Here is a 20,558-nt window from a genome sequence, read left to right as displayed (position 1 = left end):
TCAGACTCCAAAAAAAGATTTACGCGCGTGCAGCCGTTGACGCGTTCTGCGAGGCGGCTGATGCGGGTGTGGAGCCGCCATTTCGTCGGTTCGAGGCGGAGTGGAGAGACCGCGGCTTCCGACATGGTCGTGTGATCGCCGTGGACGGCGGCAAACTTACAGTGGTTCGAGCCCACTGAAACTTGAGCAGTGGGCTCGAACCAGTGGACGGCAAACTTACAGTGGTTCGAGCCCACTGAAACTTGCGCAGTGGGCTCGAACCAGTGGACGGCAAACTTACAGTGGTTCGAGCCCACTGAAACTTGCGTGGGCTCGAACCACCCGCCACCACCAAGACTTGTTCAGACTTACAGCCCTCTCATCCTCCGCTCTCTGCTGTCGGCCCGCCTGTCGTCGCGGGCACTCGTCGCGCGGATCAGAGCGCCGCCGCGAGGCAGTGCTGCTCTCGTTGCGAGCGGCCTACTAGTCTTCGCTGCCAACGGTGACGTGGCCGCCGCCGGTTCGAGCCCAATGACGGACAGCGCGCCCCGTAAGTGCAAACATTGTGTGAGCAACGGCCACCCGCTGAACAAGCCACCCGGCACACCTATGAACGATGCACGCGAAGGCGGGACCGAGTGCGCCTCGTGCAGGAAGTTCCGGGCGAAAAAACCCCAGGGACCGCGTCCAACATGTAAGGATTGTATGGACAAAGGCCACCCGCTGAACAAGCCACCCGGCACACCTATGAACAACGCACGTCAACAAGGGTTAGACTGCGAATCCTGCCGCAAGTTCAAGAAAAAGCAGAAAATGCAGGTGGCGACAGCGCACGATGTCTCACCCCTCCCCCTCCTCCCCCTACACCCGCACGTCACCCCGAGGGCCGCCCCTCGAAGGCGGCGCGCCTCGATGTGGAGGCGCCGACGGCGGAGGCGCGGGTAGCGGAGGCAGAGCGGACGGTGGAGGCGGAGCGGACGGTGGGGGTGGCGGCAGAGGCGGAGGCGATCCCACTGCCGCCGCCGACACCGGAAGCACCGACGCGCCTGTCCGTCGTGCCGGCACCGCCCCCGCCGCAGCCGGAGGCGAAGGCAGCAGAGGAGGGGGGGGTCGTAGAGGAGGCGGCTGAGGCGGCTTCGGAGGCGCGGGCAACGGCGGTGGAGGCAGCGCGGACGGCGGCGGCGGCGGAGGCGCGGGCAGCGGCACAGCCCCCCCCCCCCCCCCCCCAACCCCACCCTCCCTCCTCCCTCCCCCCTCCTCCTTTGCAGCAGCGCAGCCGCTCCTCCAAGATCGAGATGGCGATGCAGGACTGGACGCAGCTGCTCAACCACGCCAACGAGGTCGCCACCTCGGAGACGTGGGAGCTGCCGCCCGAGGAGCTCTTCCTGCGGATCCTCGCGCGAATCAACAAGTCGAAGCGCGACATCCTGCAGGAAAAGTATAACCAGTGCCGCGACCCGTCCACCGCCGCCACCCACCGCTCCGTCTTCATCCGCGTGCTCAAGCGGTGCGCGCGCCGCCTCGACCCTGACCCCACACGCTCACCCGACGCCACCCCGACCCGCACAGCCACCCGCCGCCTCCCGGCGCGCACCCCGGCGCGCGCGCGCACCCGGCCCCGACGCGCCCCCCCGCCGCCACCGCAGGATCGCCGAGTCGTTTATGTCGTGCCTGCACAACATGCAGCTGCCGAACGCCGCAGCCCCCGGCGCCGCGAGATCCGCCCCAGAGACGATGGGACGGTAGGAGACGGTACGAGGGTAGTTGGTCGTGTGTGGTCGTCGGGGCCTCGTGCCAAATGTCGTGTGTGTCCTTCTAGGCACCTATATAGGCGCGCCTATATGTTTGGTTACGTCGAGTCACACGGCCGCTCACGGCCGCTCACGGCTGCTCACGGCTGCTCACGGCCACCCATGGCCACCCATGGCCACTCACGGCCACATGCGAGAAAATCGTAAAAAAAATATTTGAGGTGACCACGAATGATTAATGATTGTTCACAACCACACACGACCGCTTCCGAGCTTTCACTCACGACCACCACGACCACACACGGCCGCACGCGATCACACACGACGACACACGATCCCTCGCGACCATCGTGACCGCGTACGACCACACGCGATCGCGCGTGATCACACACTATCACGCGCGATCACTCACGACACTCACGACCGTCACGACCGCACACGGCATTCCACTCACGACCGTCGCGACCACACACGACAACACACGACAACACACGACTGCACCAGCTACCGTCTCGTCCGTCGACCGCCGTCTGTCTTAACGTTGTCGCTACGCTTTTTTGTGTCCGGTTTCGACTGTTTAGCAACTCTCTGTACTCTTTTCACCTTCTCGCGCTTCTTTTCGAGTTTTTCACTTCGATACGTCCGCCCGCTGCGAGTGGTGACCATCTGCCTTATTATGACACTCTTTTTAGTACCCCAGCACCGTGACTGGTGGCCGAATCGTGTGGCATCCGTCGTCCATGGTGATTGTTATGCGGTGCGCCGGGAGGCTCGTCTTGATGGTGTGAGCAACCACGTTGGGTTTGTTGTAGGCGAGTGTCTCGACGGGTGCTTGATGGCCGAGCATTTTCTGCTGAAAGAGCGGGAAGCTGATGTGCGGCTGGTGATGGAAGACGTGATAAACAACAACTGTGTAGATGTCGCGCAAGCAGTGTGTCGTGACACCGAAGAGACGGGTGACGCGTGTGCGGAGTTTGGTCGCCCATTTCGCGTTGAGTCTCGTCACCACCTCGGAATGACCCTCGCTCTTCTCCACCGCGTCCGTCTCTTCGCGACGCGGAGCAAAATAATACTCGTACGCAGGATGCCACATTTCGAAAGGAAGTACTGTCTGAATACAGTACGGTGGTGTGTCGTCCGTCGCACCCTGCTTCAACTGTCCCTTGAAGACGCAGCTGTAGGGATTGTCTTCCGTGGACGTGAACGTAGACCAGCCGCTCGTGATCTCGGACGTCCGGCGGCCTGTGATGAATAGCAGTATCCAGGCCGCCTCCACCTCGTGAAGAAATGTTGACTCCGACAATTTCGACAAGCACGGTCGGTGTTTGTTTGAATTGAATTGTTTGCACCACTCGGCAGCCATGATAATGTACCGTTGAACGTCATTGATCGTTTGACGACCGTCCGTCTGCTGTCGCTTCATACCGGCCTCCTTCAGCCTCTTACTCTCCACAATTTCTTGATTACTGAGTCTCAGGCGGTCGGTGAGCGGTACCTCTACGGACAATTTGAGATATAGCTCAAGAGCTTTTTGGTCAACGATCGGCGGCGTTGGATCGCGGAGCATCTTGCGCTGTTTTGATGGTGGAGCCGTGAGGAATGACACGAGGCCGGGGTCGTCACTGAAACGCTTCAAAGCTCGGACTCCCTTGGTGTACGATAGCGGCGGATCGGCCAATTCGAAATACTTCGTGCGCACCTGAGAGTACATTGAGCTGAGAGAGTTTGCTTTAAATGCGATTTCGCGCGAGGGTTCTTTTCCAAATGTCGCCGCGTAACACTTCGGACAGAGTTTCGCGACGTCGCCCGATTCGTCCGCGTTGTCCGCATGCAGTGCTTCGTTATCTTTGCACCTGTTGCACTGCTTGCGGCGACACAGTACGCTCTTGATCTGCTCGGCCAGCCTGTCACACTCTTCAGAGGACAGACCGACGCCTCCGTTCGAATCAACAATGAGTTGCACAGCATCGTCAATTTTGCCCATATCACAAGTTTAAATATATCCAAGAAAAAAATGCAGGGCGGGTGTATCCGACAAGCCGTGGGCAAGATCTTGCAAGGTCGCACGCCAGCCGGCCTGACTGAGGAGGAGGTGATGCACATCACTCAAGCTGGAAGAGACAAACTGATTCTCGAAGACAGCTTGATCCGTCTGGACGCGTCGCCGAGGATGATCGTCGGTGATATTCACGGGCATCTGGACACGCTCCTCTACATCTTCGACACATTTGGCTACCCGCCAGACAAGCGATACCTCTTCCTCGGCGATTACGTAGACAGAGGCCCTGATGGGCTGGAATGCATGTGCCTTTTGGTCAGCTACAAGGTCCTGTTCCCAGACACCGTCCACCTGCTGCGCGGGAACCACGAGAGTACGATCACCCATTACTACGGCTTCTACGACGAATGCGCCCGCAAGCTGAACAAACAGGCACATCTCCACTTCTTATGCCTGTTCGACACTCTCCCCTATGCAGCGCTAATCAGCAACAGCGTGCTGTGCATGCACGGGGGGCTCAGTCCCGACCTGCGAGCCATCGCAGACCTAGAGCGTCTACCGCGCCCGGCGCCCATACCAGACCAAGGACTCGTGACTGATTTGATGTGGAGCGATCCAGAACCGGGTTTGACTGGTTGGGCGATCGGGCGAGGGGGCGCATACACCTACGGCGAGAACGTTGTGGAGCGGTTCTGCAGGACGAACAGCCTCCAGCTCATCGTCCGTGCACACCAGATCGTTGACGCCGGCTATGAGTTCTTTGCGAACAAGAAACTCATCACTGTCTACTCTACACCCAATCACTGCGAGAGGGAGAACAAAGCATCCGTGCTCTGCGTGGAGCCATCAGAGGAAGCGGAGGGGGTGACGTTGAGTCTGCGGGTTTATAATAATACACACGTATTGCGGAACAAGACAACAATATAAGAGGCAGCGGCGACGGCAGCGGGCCGGGAAGCGGCGGCGGAGGCGGGCTCGGTGAGGGCGGCGACGGTGGAGGCGGCGAGGGAGGCGGCGGGTTCGGAGGCAGCGGCGAGGGCTGCGGCGGCGAGGGCTGCGGCAAGGGTGGCGGCGGCGAGGGCGGCGGCGGCGGCGAGGGGGGAGGCGGCGGCGGGCTGGGCGGCGGCGGCAGCGGCGGCGGCGAGTTGCGACGGCGGTGCCGAGTTGGGCGGCGGCGGGCTGGGCGGCGACGGGCTGGGCGGCGACGGGCTGGGCGGCGGCGACGGCAGCGGTGGGCTCGGTGGGGGCGACGGCGGAGGCTGGGGGCGGCGACGGTGGAGGCGGCGAGGGAGGCGGGCTCGGAGGCGGCGGCGAGGGCTGCGGCGGCGAGGGCTGCGGCGGCGAGGGCTGCGGCGGCAAGGGCGGCGGCGGCGAGGGCGGCGGCGGCGAGGGCGGCGGCGGCGGCGAGGGGGGAGGCGGCGACGGCGGCGGACTGGGTGGCGGCGGCGACGGCGGCGGCGAGTTGCGACGGCGGTGCCGAGTTGGGCGGCGGCGGGCTGGGCGGCGACGGGCTGGGCGGCGGCGGGTTGGGCGGCGGCGGCGACGGCAGCGGTGGGCTCGGTGGGGGGGCAGCGACGGCGAGGCTGGCTCGGTGGGGGCGGCGACGCGGTGGAGGCGGCGAGGGAGGCAGGCTCGGAGGCGGCGGGCTCGGAGGCGGCGGCGAGGGCGGCGGCGGGTTGGGCGGCAGCGGCGAGGGCGGCGGCGGCGGCGAGGGGGGAGGCGGCGGCGGGCTGGGTGCCGCATATGTTTACAAAGGAGGATGTGCTCCAATATAAGGCTAATGTAAGCTAACTTCTACCTTACAAAACAGTTACACAACCCAACGATATCTAATACTGTCTACATTTCCTTGGTCTGAATAACCCCGCCCCGCACACACAGATTCAGCCCAGCAATCGGCAGACAAGCCTCGAGCTCCTTCCGCACCTGTCCGACCCACCACGCATTGCGGGCTGGGTTGTGGTCGTACACGATAGCCACAGCGGCCTCGAGGGACTGACCAACAAGGGCCCTCGAACCCTTAGCCTTGAGGCGTCGCACAAAATCATTCGTGTCGTCTGCGTCGAACTCGACCGTTCTCGAACGCTTCTCGTTCTGTGCCTCGTCTTTCCTTGTCTGAGTCCTTGCCCGTCTCAATTCCTCCTCCATCTGCTCCCTGGCGCTCGCATCGGAGACGCGCACATGAACGAGACCTTCCTGTGTGTTGTAATTTCCTGTACTAGCCAGCTTCACCTTTTTGGCCTCTCTGAAGAGCGACTTGCACGTGCTCACAGTGAGTAGTTCACTTTTAAAGCGCTTGAGTGTCAGCTCATCTTGTTGTTTCCTCGGCAGGCGATCGTACGATTCCGAGTCCTTGTACTTCTTCCAGAGTTCCTTGATGGGTTCAAAATGAATTACATGACCAGACGAATCTGTCTCTTCAACTTGCTCGTATGTCTCGTGAATCCACCTCCCCAAAATGTTGCTCTCGTTGAGGAACTCGGATGCATTGTGCTCAAATTCAGCAGGCACGCACTGCTTTAGAGACATACCTGGCTCCCACACCTTGACCTCGTTGTCAGTGTGATCGTCCTCAATGAGGCACGCGAAGAGGGCGCAGTAGTACTGTTCATGAATCGCTTCATCCTTAAGACGCGTGTCCATAGGCCGGTACCGTATCGGATCACTATCTATGAGCTCCTCGTCCTCGGTGAAGGTGGTCGGGAAGGGAATGACGAGCCAGCGCCTTCGGGCCGAGTTCCCCGTGTGACCAACAAGCCTTGGTGGAATATTACAATCCATTACGATTGTGGCGCAGAGCTCTGTGTTCTGACCACACTTACTAAAATCGTGGCCAGTCCGCGCTGTTACTGACGAGTTGCCGGTCAGTTCGTTGATGTTATCGAGGCGAACCGGGGTATGTGGGTTCGGCTCCGAAAATTGCATAAAGCGCTTCTTGTGCAAGAGCCGTGCTTCTGGGTTTGCACCTGACTTGATACTGGCGTAGAGGAGGTCCTTGTGTGCCATCACAGCGTATCCAGCCTTATTCAGTAAATACACGAAGAGCTCGAGGATGAGACCTTTGCCGTTGCCGCCGCCGCCAGTTAAGAGGATGAAGTTCTCAAAGCGCTTACCGCTAAGCCCCGTCTTCAAGATGTTGAGCAGGCCACGTCTCATTCGCTTACAAGGCTGGATCTCTTGAAACCACCGTCTAACAGTAGCCTTTTCGTCCTCTGTTGGGTCGCGCCACGAGCGCTCGCAAGACATGAGCAGGTAGTCGAAGCAGTCAGGGACGAACCACCCCTTGTCACCCCGTTCTCGCGTCATATCGTACGCAATGTTGGTAAAGCAGAACGTGTACTCTTGCTTATCAAAAGGGTACTCCTGCATGCAGTACACGCACTTGTAGTCCATAATGGATTCACCGATGGATTTGAGCATACCCTGTTTCTGGGACGCCGTCTTGGCCTTGTTCAGCTCACCCTTCGCGCTCCTCAGGTCCTTGAGCTGTGCCGTGTCCGTTTTCATCTCGTCCTCCTTAGTCGCCAATTGCTGTATACGCCAGGTGTACAGTTCGTTTAGCATGAATGACAACTTGTAGCGTAGCCGGCGGTCAACGTTTTCGTCAGTCCATTCTTTGCCTGTCCAGTAGTATAGGTCTGCATGTCCAGAGACTTTGATCAGCTCGTCGTTATACATGCTAATATAGTAATCTCGCAGTTCGGTATCAGTGAAGTGGGTCTTCTGGTCGAAGCCCAGCATGCAACGACACATCGCTGTATGAGCTTTCATGTCCGACTTGCGCGAGTAGTACCGCAGCACATCAAAGCCCGCCGTCTTCACACCCACCTTCTTCCCCCACAGCTGAGTGAATTCATTATCCGACTTGTTGACCCGTAGGCAAACACCCTGAGCAACTTTTCTCCAAGACGATTTTTCTTCTGTATTTCCTGCCTTGTCGGACTCCACACGACACGCAGAGACGATGCGAGCCAGTTCCACAGGTCGATTTAAGTGATATATTGAGATGTTGTCCGCGACAGCGCTAACAAAATCTTGTGAAATAACAGAAATATCATCCATTTGAGGGCGATTTATTAGTGGAGAGAAAAAAATCGTGTCGCTTACTCACTTTCGTTTGACAGTGTGTATGCGGCAGGGTCACCCAACAGTACAACACATGTGGCGTTGGACGTCGACACAATGCTTGGCATATAAGAGTTTGGATGCACGCTGATGTGAAATCGGGACTTGTAGAGTCGGTCTTCGTGCACCGCTTTGCTGAAGCCACCAATACTAATACTCATACCACGACTGCTCAAGCAATCTATCATTGGCTTCATTAGTTGGCTAACGTACATTGTACCTGTCAATAGATCGCGAGCAACAAAGCAGTTGCCCCTCGAGCCATGTTCGCGTTTTACCGCCACAAGACCGAATGGGGCGGTGAGAGTACACGCTGAAAATGATGTAGGTTGTAGGGGCTTGGCGTTAGCCAGTGTGGTGGGGGGCTGCAACAGCGCCGACGCGGGTACGAGTAATTCTTCCATGTGGAAAGCTTTATAGTAGAGAGAAAAAAAATCCTCCTTTGAGTCGATTGACGAATTTGCCGACAAATGAGCGACGCGACTAGCCCTGCACGGGCGACTACTGAGGCGAGTCTGTATGCGGCCTCTACAGCTCAGGCACCGAGCACTTGCACAGCCGCCTGGGAGAGCGGCGGTGAGGGCGTCAGTCGTGAGGGCGGTCGCGGCGCGGGAGGCGGGCGAGGGCGAGAGGCGGCCAGGGGAGAGAGAAGAAGGCTGAGAGGAGAGAGAAGGCAGGGAGGAGAGAGGCGGCCGGGGCAGAGGCGGGAGGGAGGAGAGAGGAGGAATATATGATTTGAAGGAGGGTCCGGGTCACAAGAATTCAGAAATTCAGTTTTTTGGGGGAAATTGTTGGAATATTTTTTTGTAGGGTCTGGTCGCAGGTGCCAATATAAACGCAAGAATTCAGAAATTCAGTTTTTTTGGGAAAAATTTGAAATATAATTTTTTGGGTCCCAGGGCAGGGTCCCCGAGGGGCCAAGATTTTCTGAAGAATTTCTCCCAAAAAAACTGAATTTCTGAATTTTGCTTATATTGGACCCATGGGCCTCGGGGCGGGCGAGCCTCAGTGCCAGTGCCTCGAGGCCTCGGGGCCGGCGAGCCTCAGGGTGTGGCGCGGCTAGCGCGTCCGCTCTCGGCGACACGGACATCGCGAGAGCATTCTGAATTCACACATCGCGAGAGCATTCTGAATTCACACATGAGCACACATGACTTTTTTCCTACGTATAAATAAATGAGTCTCATTCCGACTCAGTCAAGCAAGCGACACAAAGCAATAGAAGCTGTACGTCAGAAGACGCCAGAGAGGTATTTGCCCAAGTTGAGCAAAGAAGAACACGTGCTGCCAGAGGGGCATCCGTTGAGCGTGCTCTTCGACGAGACGCTCATGCGTAAGATGGCATCTCCCCTCAAGGACTCCGTGCTAAGAACATCATTGGGAGCAGCGAATGCGGGTGGTTGTGATATCCAAGCATCCAGCATCGACAGGGAGCGTATCGCTAGACTTCTCGACTCCCTCAAGAGCGCGACGCTTGCATTGCTGCAGGACGCGTCACAGTACAAGCGATTGAGTGATGCTGGTGGCAATCCTCCACGGTCGCTCGTCTCGGACCTCCGCGAGGACCTGCTCCGCGTGGCTCGTATCCGATACCTGCTAGGCTACGTCGAGTTGAATCAGTGCATGAGGCGGAAGCCGAGAGACGACAACAAGAGATCTGGTCTTCCGAATGCAGACGCCACAGCTGATAGGCCAGCGGCTCGTACGGGCAGGCCTGTGAAAGGCGCTAACGAGCACTTCCTGAAACTAAACGCAAAGAAGGTGGAAAAAAATAATGAACGAAAGCTGCTGCTGGCGGAACTTGTCCAACTTAGGGCGAAAAGGCGCTATGCCCCTCAGAGCATTCTACCTGCTATGAATGAGCAGATTGAGAGGAAGACGGCAAGACTAAAACAACAATTCAAGAATAAAGAGGAAATGTATCTGGATCCTCGCTTGCGGTTTACCTACCCACTACACAAAGCCCACTCCTACAGATTGGGTCCCTGTCTGTCCGCAGATCGTTTTGGAATAGAGGACCTAGAGGAGGATGGCGTGAGTCACGCGCTTGCTCAAGTGTGGCGCAATAATTTTCTGATAAAGCCTGAAAAGGGAGAAATCTCGCCCCGACGCCAAGCGGATACGATAGACGTCAAGGTATATGACGGTGCTTCTCCCAAGCCTGCGGCAGGCAGCAATCTAAGAAAGTTGTTTGACGAATTCTCCGCGTTGAAAAACAAACGAAACACTGCAAAATGTCTGGGCAAGTTCCTAATTGAAATCGATCTATTTACAAGTCTGTTTGTTTACCTCGAGGAAGCCGCCGAGGCACATACGGATGTGGCTTTCCTGCCATATTCTGGATTTGTAGACGATGTTGAGAAGGCTATGGAGCGAGAGTTTCAATACGACCCTCCATTTCGTACAGTAACAGCTACTGAAGGGAAGAAGGAGTGGAAAGAGCAAAAGGATACGGTGGCGACGCTACTCGAAATAGTGACAGAGGGTGCACGAGCGTAGCCTCAATGCAAGAATAGGTATACACACATGGCCACACATGATTTTTTTTGCTCACATTAAAAGGAATTGAGGATGTTTGAGGCGCACAATGTAGACCCACTGGCTAACAACTTGTGCGCTGTCTACGATGTAGACATGTGCGCATCTAACCAAGTGGCCGCGCCTTCTCCCCCTCCAAAGGAGCAACCATCTAGATGGTGGGTCTGGGATGTAGCGGGCAAACTCATTCTTCTTCTAGTCGCTGGTGTTGCGATTGCGCTAGTGTGGAAAAATCCAGGCGATTGGTTGGGGAAAATGAAGACGGCTGCGTATGACGGCATTGGTTTAATAGCAACTGTATTAAGCCACAAACACAATGAGACTGAGATACCGTTTGAGAGGCTGACGGCGGCAGCTCGCCAGGCAGAGTTGGCGGCTCGCCAAGCAGAGGCAGCTATCTACGCGACGGCACCCACACCGCCTCCACCCTCGACCACGTCCACACCACCGCCCTCGCCACCGCCCACGCCGCCTCCACCCTCGCCTCCAGCGCTAAATTGCGTGGCACCGCCGATGCCAGCGGCGCCACACCCCGCCAAGCCAACATCATCAGCGAAGGTGACGGCGGAGGAGGGCGAGGCGGCACGGAGACGCGAGGCGGTGGAGGAGGCGGAGGCTGCACGGAAGGCGGAGGCTGCGCGGGAGGCGGCGGAGGAGGCGGAGGCTGCGCGGAAGGCGAAGCAGGAGGCGGAGGCTGCGCGGAAGGCGGAGGCTGCGCGGAAGGCGAAGCAGGAGGCGGAGGCTGCGCGGAAGGCGGAGGCTGCGCGGAAGGCGACGGAAGAGGCGGAGGCTGCGTGGAAGGCGGCGGAGGAGGCGGAGGCTGCGCGGAAGGCGGAGGCTGCGCGGAAGGCGGAGGCTGCGCGGAAGGCGAAGCAGGAGGCGGAGGCTGCGCGGAAGGCGGAGGCTGCGCGGAAGGCGAAGCAGGAGGCGGAGGCTGCGCGGAAGGCGGAGGCTGCGCGGAAGGCGACGGAAGAGGCGGAGGCTGCGTGGAAGGCGGCGGAGGAGGCGGAGGCTGCGCGGAAGGCGGAGGCTGCGCGGAAGGCGGAGGCTGCGCGGAAGGCGACGGAGAAGGCGGAGGCTGCGCGGAAGGCGGAGGCTGCGCGGAAGGCGAAGCAGGAGGCGGAGGCTGCGCGGAAGGCGGAGGCTGCGCGGAAGGCGAAGCAGGCGGCGGAGGCTGCGCGGAAGGCGGCAGAAGAGGCGGAGGCTGCGCGGAAGGCGGCGGAGGAGGCGGAGGCGAAGCGGAAGGCGACTGAGGAGGCCGTGGCGGGACCGAAGCGTAATGATACGGCTCCTGTGAATGTGCGGCGCGGCGGCGCACACCCCGCCGCGCAGGCCAGCAGTTCGAGTGACCCCAACCCCAAGCCGACGCCATCAGCGGCGCCAAAGCCCGTGGCGCCCACGGTGCCAAAGTCCGCCAAGCAAACGCCATCAGCGGCGCCAAAGCCCGCCAAGCCAACGCCACCAACGACGGCCAAGGCACCAGAGCCTGCGAAGCGGAAGGCGGGTGAGGAGGCCAAGGCGGGACAGAAGCGTAAAGATACGGCTCCTGTGAATGTGCGGCGCGGCGGCGCACACCCCGCCGCGCAGACCTCGGGCGGTGCCAGCAGTTCGAGTGACCCCAACCCCAAGCCGACGCCATCAGCGGCGCCAAAGCCCGTGGCGCCCACGGTGCCAAAGTCCGCCAAGCCGACGCCATCAGCGGCGCCAAAGCCCGTGGCGCCCACGGTGCCAAAGTCCGCCAAGCAAACGTCATCAGCGGCGCCAAAGCCCGCCAAGCCAACGCCACCAACGGCGGCCAAGGCACCAGTGCCTGCGAAGCGGAAGGCGGGTGAGGAGGCCGAGGCGGCACCGAAGCGTAATGGTACGGCTCCTGTGATTGTGCGGCGCGGCGGCGCGCACCCCGCCGCGCAGACCTCGGGCGGTGCCAGCAGTTCGAGTGATCCTAACCCCAAGCCGACGCCATCAGCGGCGCCAAAGCCCGTGGCGCCCACGGTGCCAAAGTCCGCCAAGCAAACGGCATCAGCGGCGCCAAAGCCCGCCAAGCCAACGCCACCAACGTCGGCCAAGGCACCAGTGCCTGCGGAGGCGGCTCGCAAGGCAAAGGCTGCGTGCAAGAACACTGCGGTCTCGCAGAGAGAAGTAATGCGCAAGAGCGAGAGCCAGAGCAAGAGCAAAAAAACCTCACAGTCGAACGAGATGGGTCCGGAGATTGTAGACCTCGCACAGTTGTCCGACCTCGGCGGCGAAGCGAATCGTGACAGGGGGGAACGCGAGCTGGCTGAGTTACGAGAGCAGGCGCCGCCGTCGTCGCCGACGGAATCGGAGAGGTCGTTCAAGGACACTCGCCGATTTCGGCGTCACTAGTAGTGGCACTAGCCAATCGTGGCGGAGGTGTGGCGGCGACGCGCGCACGCCAAGGGATCGGGCGCGAGAGACGAGGCGGCACGCGCAGAAGGGTGCACCGGAGTGCCACCGTCACTCACGCCCGCCGCCGCCGCCGTCCGAAGTTCGTGCGAGGGTGGTGGAGCGGTGGGAGCGCTCGCGGGTGAGGCTCGTCGGTCGGTCGAGCGGGCGGGTGGTGGGGGAGGGCCGCCGTGGCCCTCGGCCGCGGCCGAACCGCGCGGAGCGGGCCGCGGGGCGGCGCAGGAGGCGCCCTGGCCGCGGCGGCGAGCTGGTGAGCTGGCTGGTGAGCTGGGCTCGTACACAGGGAGGGTACGGTAGCTTATACGCCCTTTGTTCTCTACTCATAAAATCGGAGGGTCGGCCCACGGGGGGACTGAAGCGACCCAACGATTTCAATAGTGGCCGCAAAGGGAGTGACTTTATACTACGCGCGCCAAAGCGCCCTACCTACCTACCTATCCCCAGGCCGCGCAGCGAAGCGAAAAAAGGGGAAAGGGGCAAAAATCGGGGGTGTATTACCTACCTGGACTACCTACCTGTTGCGACTACCTACGCGCAACGGCGAAATTCTTTTAATTTTAGCCCCGCCTCGCCTTAATGCTTAAAATCCCTGTGGCTGTGTGTGGCGTGTGGGCGGGGACCTGCTCCATCGTTTTCCCACCTCCCAGTTAGTGTAGAGGCGCGCCGTGCAGGCCCCAAGCGCCAAGGCAAGGATATGCGCCCTGGGTGCTGGGATGGCAGGCGGCTAAAAAAAAAGATCAAGGAGCTCACGGGTTGTCCGGCTCCACACATCCAGACTGGCGCGTGCTAAAAGAATTGAATGATGAATCGCGCTGCTCGTTCTCTGTGTCGCGATGCGCCCCCCCTCACCCGTTCCCCTGCGCCTCTCTCTCAGATCGTCCTTCCAAGCCGATCGCGCGCCTGCGGCCCACCTGGTGTCGCCGCGTTCGTCCGTTCGTGGGGGTCGTGGTGCCTCTTCTCTTCGACGTGTGCAAGGTGGGGACCCTGTCTCCTTAAATAATCTCCCATCCCTCGTTTGGCAAAGAATTTTTACATGGCTCGCAAACGAATTTCAGAATTCCGGCAACCCGCAGCTCGTCTTCTCTCTCTCCCCCCTTTTCTCTCACCACGCGTAGCGGAGTGGCCCCCGAGTTTGAAAAAAAAAGGCACGGACGCTTGCGTCCTAGCCTCCAACAACGCCTCCCCGGCGCAGAGGGCCCCCCGGAGGGATGCTCAACGCCCCACGCCACGCCGCTTGCCTATTCCCAGTTTCACCGCGGCGCACTTGGAGCACTTGGAGTGCAGTCGGTAACTCGCGGCGCCAATTCTTATTGTTGAGACACCAAGACAACAAGCGCCGAGCCTCCGGCGTGCAGTGCACCATGGACTTGTGCGCCGCCCCCGCGCCCGCTCCGCCCGCCCTCCCACCGCCCCACCGCCCGCCCTGTCTCCTCGCCGCAGCGTCGAAAAGTCCATCCAAAAGGTCAACCAGCTCGGCGCCGGTGGCGGTGGCGGCACCGACTCCAAGTACTTTCAGACGACAAAGAAGGGCGCGTGCCTCCCCCTCCGCCCCCCGACTCACCGCTGTGGGTGCGTCGTGGTGGGTCCCGATCGACCTCCTCCGCCCACCCGCGAAGACTCCCTCCCCTCCTCCGCCGCGCCGCAGGTGAGATTCACGAGTTGCGTGAGGAGCTCGCCAACCCAAAGATGGAGAAGAAGAAGGAGGCGGTCAAGAAGGTGATCGCCGCGATGACCGTGGGCAAGGACGTCTCGATGCTCTTCACCGACGTTGTCAACTGCATCCAGACGGCCCGCGCCTCCCGCTCACCTCGCTCTCCGCGCGCCACCGCCCCGCCGCTCCCTCCGCCCCCTCCACCCCATACTGGCGCCCCGCCCCCGGCTGAGGCGGGAACGGCTCGCGCAGGTCAACATCGAGCTCAAGAAGCTCGTCTATCTCTACCTGATCAACTATGCAAAGTCGCAGCCCGACCTCGCCATCCTCGCCGTCAACACCTTTGTCAAAGACACACAGGCAGCAACCCCCTTAGCTGCAGCAGCAGCACGAGCAGCAGTAGAGAGGCGGCGCCGCGCCACAGACTACCCCCCGTCGTCGGAACGCCTCTCCCCCCCCACCCCTCCGCCCCGGCACCGACCGCCCTTGCCTCCCTCCGCCGCCGCAGGACGTCAACCCGCTCATCCGCGCCCTCGCCGTCCGGACGATGGGGTGCATCCGCGTGGACAAGATCGTGAGATGTAGCCGAGAAGCCGAGAGGGGCGCGAGAGGGGCGCGAGACGCACCCGCGGGGGCGGGGCTGTCAAGCCGCCTCGCCTCTGTGGCGCGGGGGCGGGGGGGGGGGGGGACCAAGGCGCGTGCCGTCCGCTGCGAGCACTCTTCCTCTTGACCCGCCGCCGGAGCTGCGCAGGTCGAGTACCTTTGCGAGCCTCTGCGCAAATGCCTCAAGGACGAGGACCCGTACGTGCGGAAGACGTCCGCGGTCTGCGTCGCGAAGCTCTACGACATCAACGGTGTGCCTCCGGCGGTCGGGGAGGGGGGGCAGTCGGGATGTGACCCGTGACCCGTCCGGGACGCGTCCGCTGCTTGCGGGCAGGCGAGCTGGTCGAGGACCAGGGCTTCCTCGACATGGTGTACGACCTGCTCGGCGACTCGAACCCGATGGTGGTCTCGAACGCGGTCGCCGCGCTCGCCGAGATCTCGGAGACGTCCGAGCTGGGCCAAAAGGTCTTCCAGATCAACACGTCGACGCTGCAAAAGATGCTGGCCGCGCTCAACGAGTGCACTGAGTGGGGCCAGGTCTTGCTCCTCGCCCCTCACAAGAGGACTCATGAGGATGGCGGGGGCGGTGAGAAGGGTGGTAATGATGCCAGGTCTTCATCCTCGACTCGCTCGCGCTCTACTGCCCCTCGGACGGGCGCGAGGCCGAGTCGATCATCGAGCGCGTGACGCCGCGGCTGCAGCACGCAAACTCGGCGGTCGTGCTGTCCGCAGTCAAGGTGATGATCAAGTACATGGACCTGATCACGAGCCAGGACACGCTCAAGGCGCTCTACAAGAAGATGGCGCCGCCCCTCGTCACCCTCCTCTCCTCCGAGCCCGAGATCCAGTACGTCGCGCTGCGCAACATCAACCTGATAGTGCAGAAGCGGCCGACCATCCTCGCGCACGAGATCAAGGTCTTCTTCTCAAAGTACAACGACCCGATCTACGTCAAGATGGAGAAGCTCGAGATCATGATCAAGCTCGCCTCGGAGCGGAACGTCGACCAGGTCCCCCCCCCCACACACCACCCTCTCTCGCCCGGCACCAAACCGCCCCTCTGACCGCCGCCCCTCGGCCCCCTCGCAGGTGCTCATGGAGCTCAAGGAGTACGCCACCGAGGTGGACGTCGAGTTCGTGCGCCGGTCCGTGCGCGCCATCGGGCGGTGCGCGATCAAGCTCGAGCGCGCCGCCGAGCGCTGCATCAACGTGCTGCTCGAGCTCATCCAGACGAAGGCGTAGCGGGTAGCCGAGACCCGCAAGAGAGCAGCCGAGACCCGCTGCTCGAGCTCCTCCACAGCCAAGGCGCTCCGTCACAGCACGCCCCCCCTCCGGGACACAGGTCAACTACGTGGTGCAAGAGGCGGTCATCGTCATCAAGGACATCTTCCGCAAGTTCCCCAACCGGCGCGGCCCCCAATGCCGCCCCCTCGCCTCGACCGCGCACGGACCTTGGCCACGGGACCTCCACCACCCCGCCTCCACCCCGCCTCCACCCCGCCTCCACCCCGCCTCCACCCCGCCTCCACCCCGCCTCCACCCCGCCTCCACCCCGCGGCGTCCTCCCGGTGGCAGGTACGAGTCCATCATCGGCACGCTCTGCGAGAACCTCGACACGCTCGACGAGCCCGAGGCGAAGGGGTCGATGATCTGGATCATCGGCGAGTACGCGGAGCGGATCGACAACGCGGACGAGCTGCTCGAGTCCTTCCTCGAGTCGTTCGACGATGAGACCGCCTCCGTCCAGCTGCAGGTGGGCCAGACGGCTGCCAGAGTCTTGCCACCCGCCTACCCGCCTCTCGCTGTCTCTGCTGCCGCCGACGGCCTCGCCCGACTCGCGCCCCTCTCGCGCGTACCGCCTCACCCCCCCCCCCCCCCCCCGCCGGCAGATGCTCACCGCCACGGTCAAGCTCTTCCTCAAGCGGCCGGCGGAGACGCAAAAGATGGTGCAGGACGTGCTCACGCTCGCGACGCAGGACTCTGACAACCCCGACCTGCGCGACCGCGGCTACATCTACTGGCGCCCTCTCCTACGCCGAGCCCGCCCGCAGGGGACCCCTCGCGCCTTCTCCACGACGCGTCCTGCGACACGCTGGTAGGCGCCTGCTCTCGACCGACCCCGAGGCCGCCAAGCAGGTCGTGCTCGCCGAGAAGCCAAACATCAACGACGACTCCTTCACGCTCGACCCGTCCGTGCTCGACGAGCTCATCACGCACCTCTCCACCCTCGCCTCCATCTACCACAAGCCGCCCTCCACATTCATCACCGGCCGCACCCGCATGGTGCCCCGCGCGCGCCGCGGCGGGCGGTGCGAGCGGCGCCTCTTCAGCGCGCCGGTTGTGCGAGCAGGTGCCCACGCTCGGCGGCGGGGCGCACGACGACGAGTACGAGGAGAGCGACGCCAACATCACCTCCGACATGATGGACGGAGGGATGGGCGGTGCGCAGGCGGCGCCGCCCGCGATGCCCGCCCCCTCCGCCGGCGGGCTCGCCGACTTGCTGGGCCTCGACGACGAGATCGCCGCGCCGGCGGCCGGCGGCGGCGGCATGGGCGGCGCCGCGAGCTTGGCGCCGCCAGGCATGGCAGACCTCTTCGGGGGACCGCCTGCGCCCGCGCCCGCCGCCCCGTCCGCCAAGGTGGTGCTCCCCCCGGACCGCGGCGAGGGCATGCAGGTCCGCAGCGCCTTCGTCGCGCAGAACGGGCGCGTCTTCCAGCAGATCACCATCGAGAATCACTCGCCCGCGCCCCTGTCCGGCTTCGCCATCCAGTACAACAAAAACTCGTTTGGGCTGGTGCCGGAGTCGCCAGGGGCGCTCGGCCAGGCGAGGCGGTAGCCGAGATGCGGCCGAGATGCGGCCGAAATTCAGCGGCCGTTGGGTTTGGCCAAAGGAAGCCCCCCCCCCCCCCTTTCAGGCCCCCCCCCCCCCCCTCTCCCGGTGCCCCACCAGGTGATGCCGCCGCAACTCGCGCCGGGCCAGTCGCACACGGGGCTGATGCCGCTCACCGCGACGGGCCAGCCGCAAGACTCGAAGGGCCACGTGCAGATGGCGATCAAGAACAACGTGAAGGTCTTCTACTTCCAGGACCAGTGCGATGTCCTCGCCTTCCTCTCCGCCGACGGGCGCGTCGAGCGCGGCGCGCTGGGCGGCGGGATGCGGCCCTACTCGAGATTGCTTCCCGCACACGCCCTGGGCCACATGTAGGCGCCTTCCTCGAGCAGTGGAAGAGCATCGCTCAGGAGGCGGCGCTCGACGTGCAGGGCATCGGCCCCGCCAACGAGAATGTCGACTCGCTGTGCCCAAAGCTCGAGGCGTCCAACGTGTTTTTCATCGCGCGGCGCAAGCTGGACGGAGGCGCGGACATGCTCTACTTTTCGGTCAAGACACTCAACGGTGTCGTCATGCTGGCCGAGATCGGGCTGCGGCCAGGCCAAGGCATGGGCCGCGTCGTCGTCAAGGCGCAGCAGACGCCGTACGTATCCTTGCTCGCAGAGTCGCTCAAGGCGAAGCTCCTCTCCTAGCCCCGCGTTGCGGGCGAGTGCGGAGAGTGTGGGGTTGGTACTGGTGGCGGGCGCGCTGGGCGTGCGCAACATGCGCGGCCGGGGATGATATTGTGTGTGCGTGCGTGGTCCCTGCCGCCCGTGTTAGCCGGCGAGTACACGCAACCCAGTATGCAGTAAATTTACACACATGCAGCCTTCGCGTGCCAAGCTGCAGAACATGTGCGACTGCGAGTCAGCGCCTACGCGTACGCCGCTCACAAGGAGTCAGGCGCGCGGAGCGCCTGCGCGCCCGGAGCGCGCCCCGAAAAAAAAATTGAGGGTTGAGGAGGGCTAGATGCGATTTCTATTAAGAGTTGACTCACACGCTGGGAACCACTCGGCCCACCCGCAGGTCGAACCCACAGGCCCAATCTCGAGTGGCGGCGCTCCGCGCGGCCTGTGCAGCGGCGCGCTCCGCGCGTGTTCTGCAACGGCGCGCTCCGCGCGTGTCTGGTGTCTCTGGGCGCTACATGCCACCCATCCTGCGCAGATATAAGATGTGAGTCGTCGGCATCGACGAAGCCGCCTGGGACCCGTGCCGCATCCGCGCGCATGTCGCTCTCCTGCTTGATCGTCAGACAGTGCTCTCGCGTGGAACGCGCCCCCGCCGTACCATCCCGTCGCCGTGCCCTTCATCAACCGTGCGCTCGAGAACTGGGGCGGGCTCAACTGGGAAGACCGCTTTCACCACAACGACAGGTCACATGCACAGAGGGGCGGCCTTGGTGTGGTCATGACGCGGAACTAGAAGGCAAAGACACTTCGTCTGCGAGACGCGTGCTACCACGTCAGGCCAGCTTCGAAGCCGCGTGGCCACAACTGACTGCAACAGACTGTCTTCATGTGTCTAGACTCTACCGGTACCGCGGTGCGCTCCGCGCACATAGGTGCCAGCGCGCTCCGCGCGGTATCTAGCCAGCGCGCTCTGCGCGTGTGTCTAGCTAGCGCGCTCCGCGCGTGTGTCCAGCTAGGTAGCGCGCTCCGCGCGTGTGTCCGGGTAGCACCAGCGCGCTCCGCGCGCACGAGAATCCAACGCCTACACTTGTAGGCGTTGAAAGCTTGTTTCTGCAGCTTGGTGCGCGGGGCCGGGGCGCAGGGGAGAACGTCAACGAGCTGCAAGCTCCGGTTCGAGATTTTTGCCAATTTGTGTTCGTCTCGACTCTCGTTGACACACTCTCGTCACAGTCACGGAGTACACAGAGCGAGCGCCGCGGCGCGCGGAAATAGCGGGTAGCCGCAAAGCCATCTCGCGCGGCGGGGGCGTTGGCGACCGGCCCGGGGGCGCTCCCACTAGCTTAGGGTACCCCTAGGGTTCTGAGGGCCGGATTTTTTTAAGACCTTTTAAGAAATGGGGAGGTTTGGGGGCTCAAATTGTCATTTAAGAGATTGCAGGCACGGGGGGTCCCTCTTTTAAGACCGTTTAAGAAAATCGGCCTCACCGGCACGCGTCGCTGGGTTCCGCGTCGGTTTCTCCAATACTGCCGTTATTAGGCACAAACCCGCCACTGAAGACGCATCTGTAAGTCTGGTGCACTGGCAGGAGCCATACTCGCATAGGGGACGCGTGCCAGCTGACTGTAGCCAGCTTCCCGGCCTCCGGCGTCTACCGGGGAGCCTCCCGGACCATCGACCTCGGGAGCTCTCCCGCACCGTTTAAGCGTTTAAGACCGTTTAAGGAATTGGCGGCCCAGCAGCTCTTAAAACCTGCCATGGCAGGTTTTAAGCCGTTTAAGCCGCAGGCGCCCCAGGGCCCACCCTTTTAAGCCTAGGGGTACCCTAAGCCCACTAGGCACACTGCGGGCCGGTCCCCGCGCGCCGGTGGAGCGGCCGCGCGTGTTCTCTGGAGATGCGCGCCGGCGGGGGGAGCGGATTGAAGATCGTTCCACCACCGCGCGCGCACCGCCACACCGGCTCACACACCGGCTCAACACCAAGCCGATCGTGC

General features: G+C 62.1%; 3 protein-coding genes across 3 annotated transcripts; 2 read left to right on the top strand and 1 right to left on the bottom strand.

The window, feature by feature from the left end:
* Window positions 1-3,744: 3,744 nt before the first annotated feature.
* Window positions 3,745-4,656, top strand: EMIHUDRAFT_61797 (hypothetical protein; the record flags this gene model as incomplete). Its single annotated transcript, XM_005767113.1, has 1 exon — window positions 3,745-4,656. One exon carries the CDS (start codon window positions 3,745-3,747, stop codon window positions 4,654-4,656), a length of 912 nt encoding a protein of 303 aa, XP_005767170.1.
* A 5,217-nt stretch (window positions 4,657-9,873) lies between these two features.
* Window positions 9,874-12,412, bottom strand: EMIHUDRAFT_448194 (hypothetical protein; the record flags this gene model as incomplete). The annotated part of the gene is made up of 5 exons (XM_005767112.1): window positions 9,874-10,015; window positions 10,166-10,246; window positions 11,713-11,878; window positions 11,966-12,202; window positions 12,340-12,412. The coding sequence occupies 5 exons, from the start codon at window positions 12,410-12,412 to the stop codon at window positions 9,874-9,876; spliced, it is 699 nt and encodes a 232-aa protein (XP_005767169.1).
* A 1,736-nt stretch (window positions 12,413-14,148) lies between these two features.
* On the top strand, window positions 14,149-18,592 carry AP2B1 (Adaptor protein 2 beta subunit 1; the record flags this gene model as incomplete). Its single annotated transcript, XM_005767357.1, has 16 exons — window positions 14,149-14,185; window positions 14,257-14,345; window positions 14,462-14,604; window positions 14,720-14,827; window positions 14,976-15,041; window positions 15,219-15,321; window positions 15,405-15,607; window positions 15,682-16,080; window positions 16,160-16,306; window positions 16,413-16,477; window positions 16,646-16,823; window positions 16,960-17,090; window positions 17,170-17,353; window positions 17,421-17,894; window positions 18,021-18,207; window positions 18,276-18,592. Exons 1-16 carry the CDS (start codon window positions 14,178-14,180, stop codon window positions 18,590-18,592), a joined length of 2,802 nt encoding a protein of 933 aa, XP_005767414.1. The 5' UTR covers window positions 14,149-14,177.
* Between the last annotated feature and the right edge of the window lie 1,966 nt (window positions 18,593-20,558).

The sequence above is a fragment of the Emiliania huxleyi genome (assembly GCF_000372725.1).
Source record: "Emiliania huxleyi CCMP1516 unplaced genomic scaffold EMIHUscaffold_5, whole genome shotgun sequence".
Classification (NCBI taxonomy): Eukaryota; Haptophyta; order Isochrysidales; family Noelaerhabdaceae; genus Emiliania; species Emiliania huxleyi.
The sequence above is the reverse complement of the archived record's forward strand: the minus strand, read 5'-3'. Positions and strand labels throughout refer to the sequence as shown.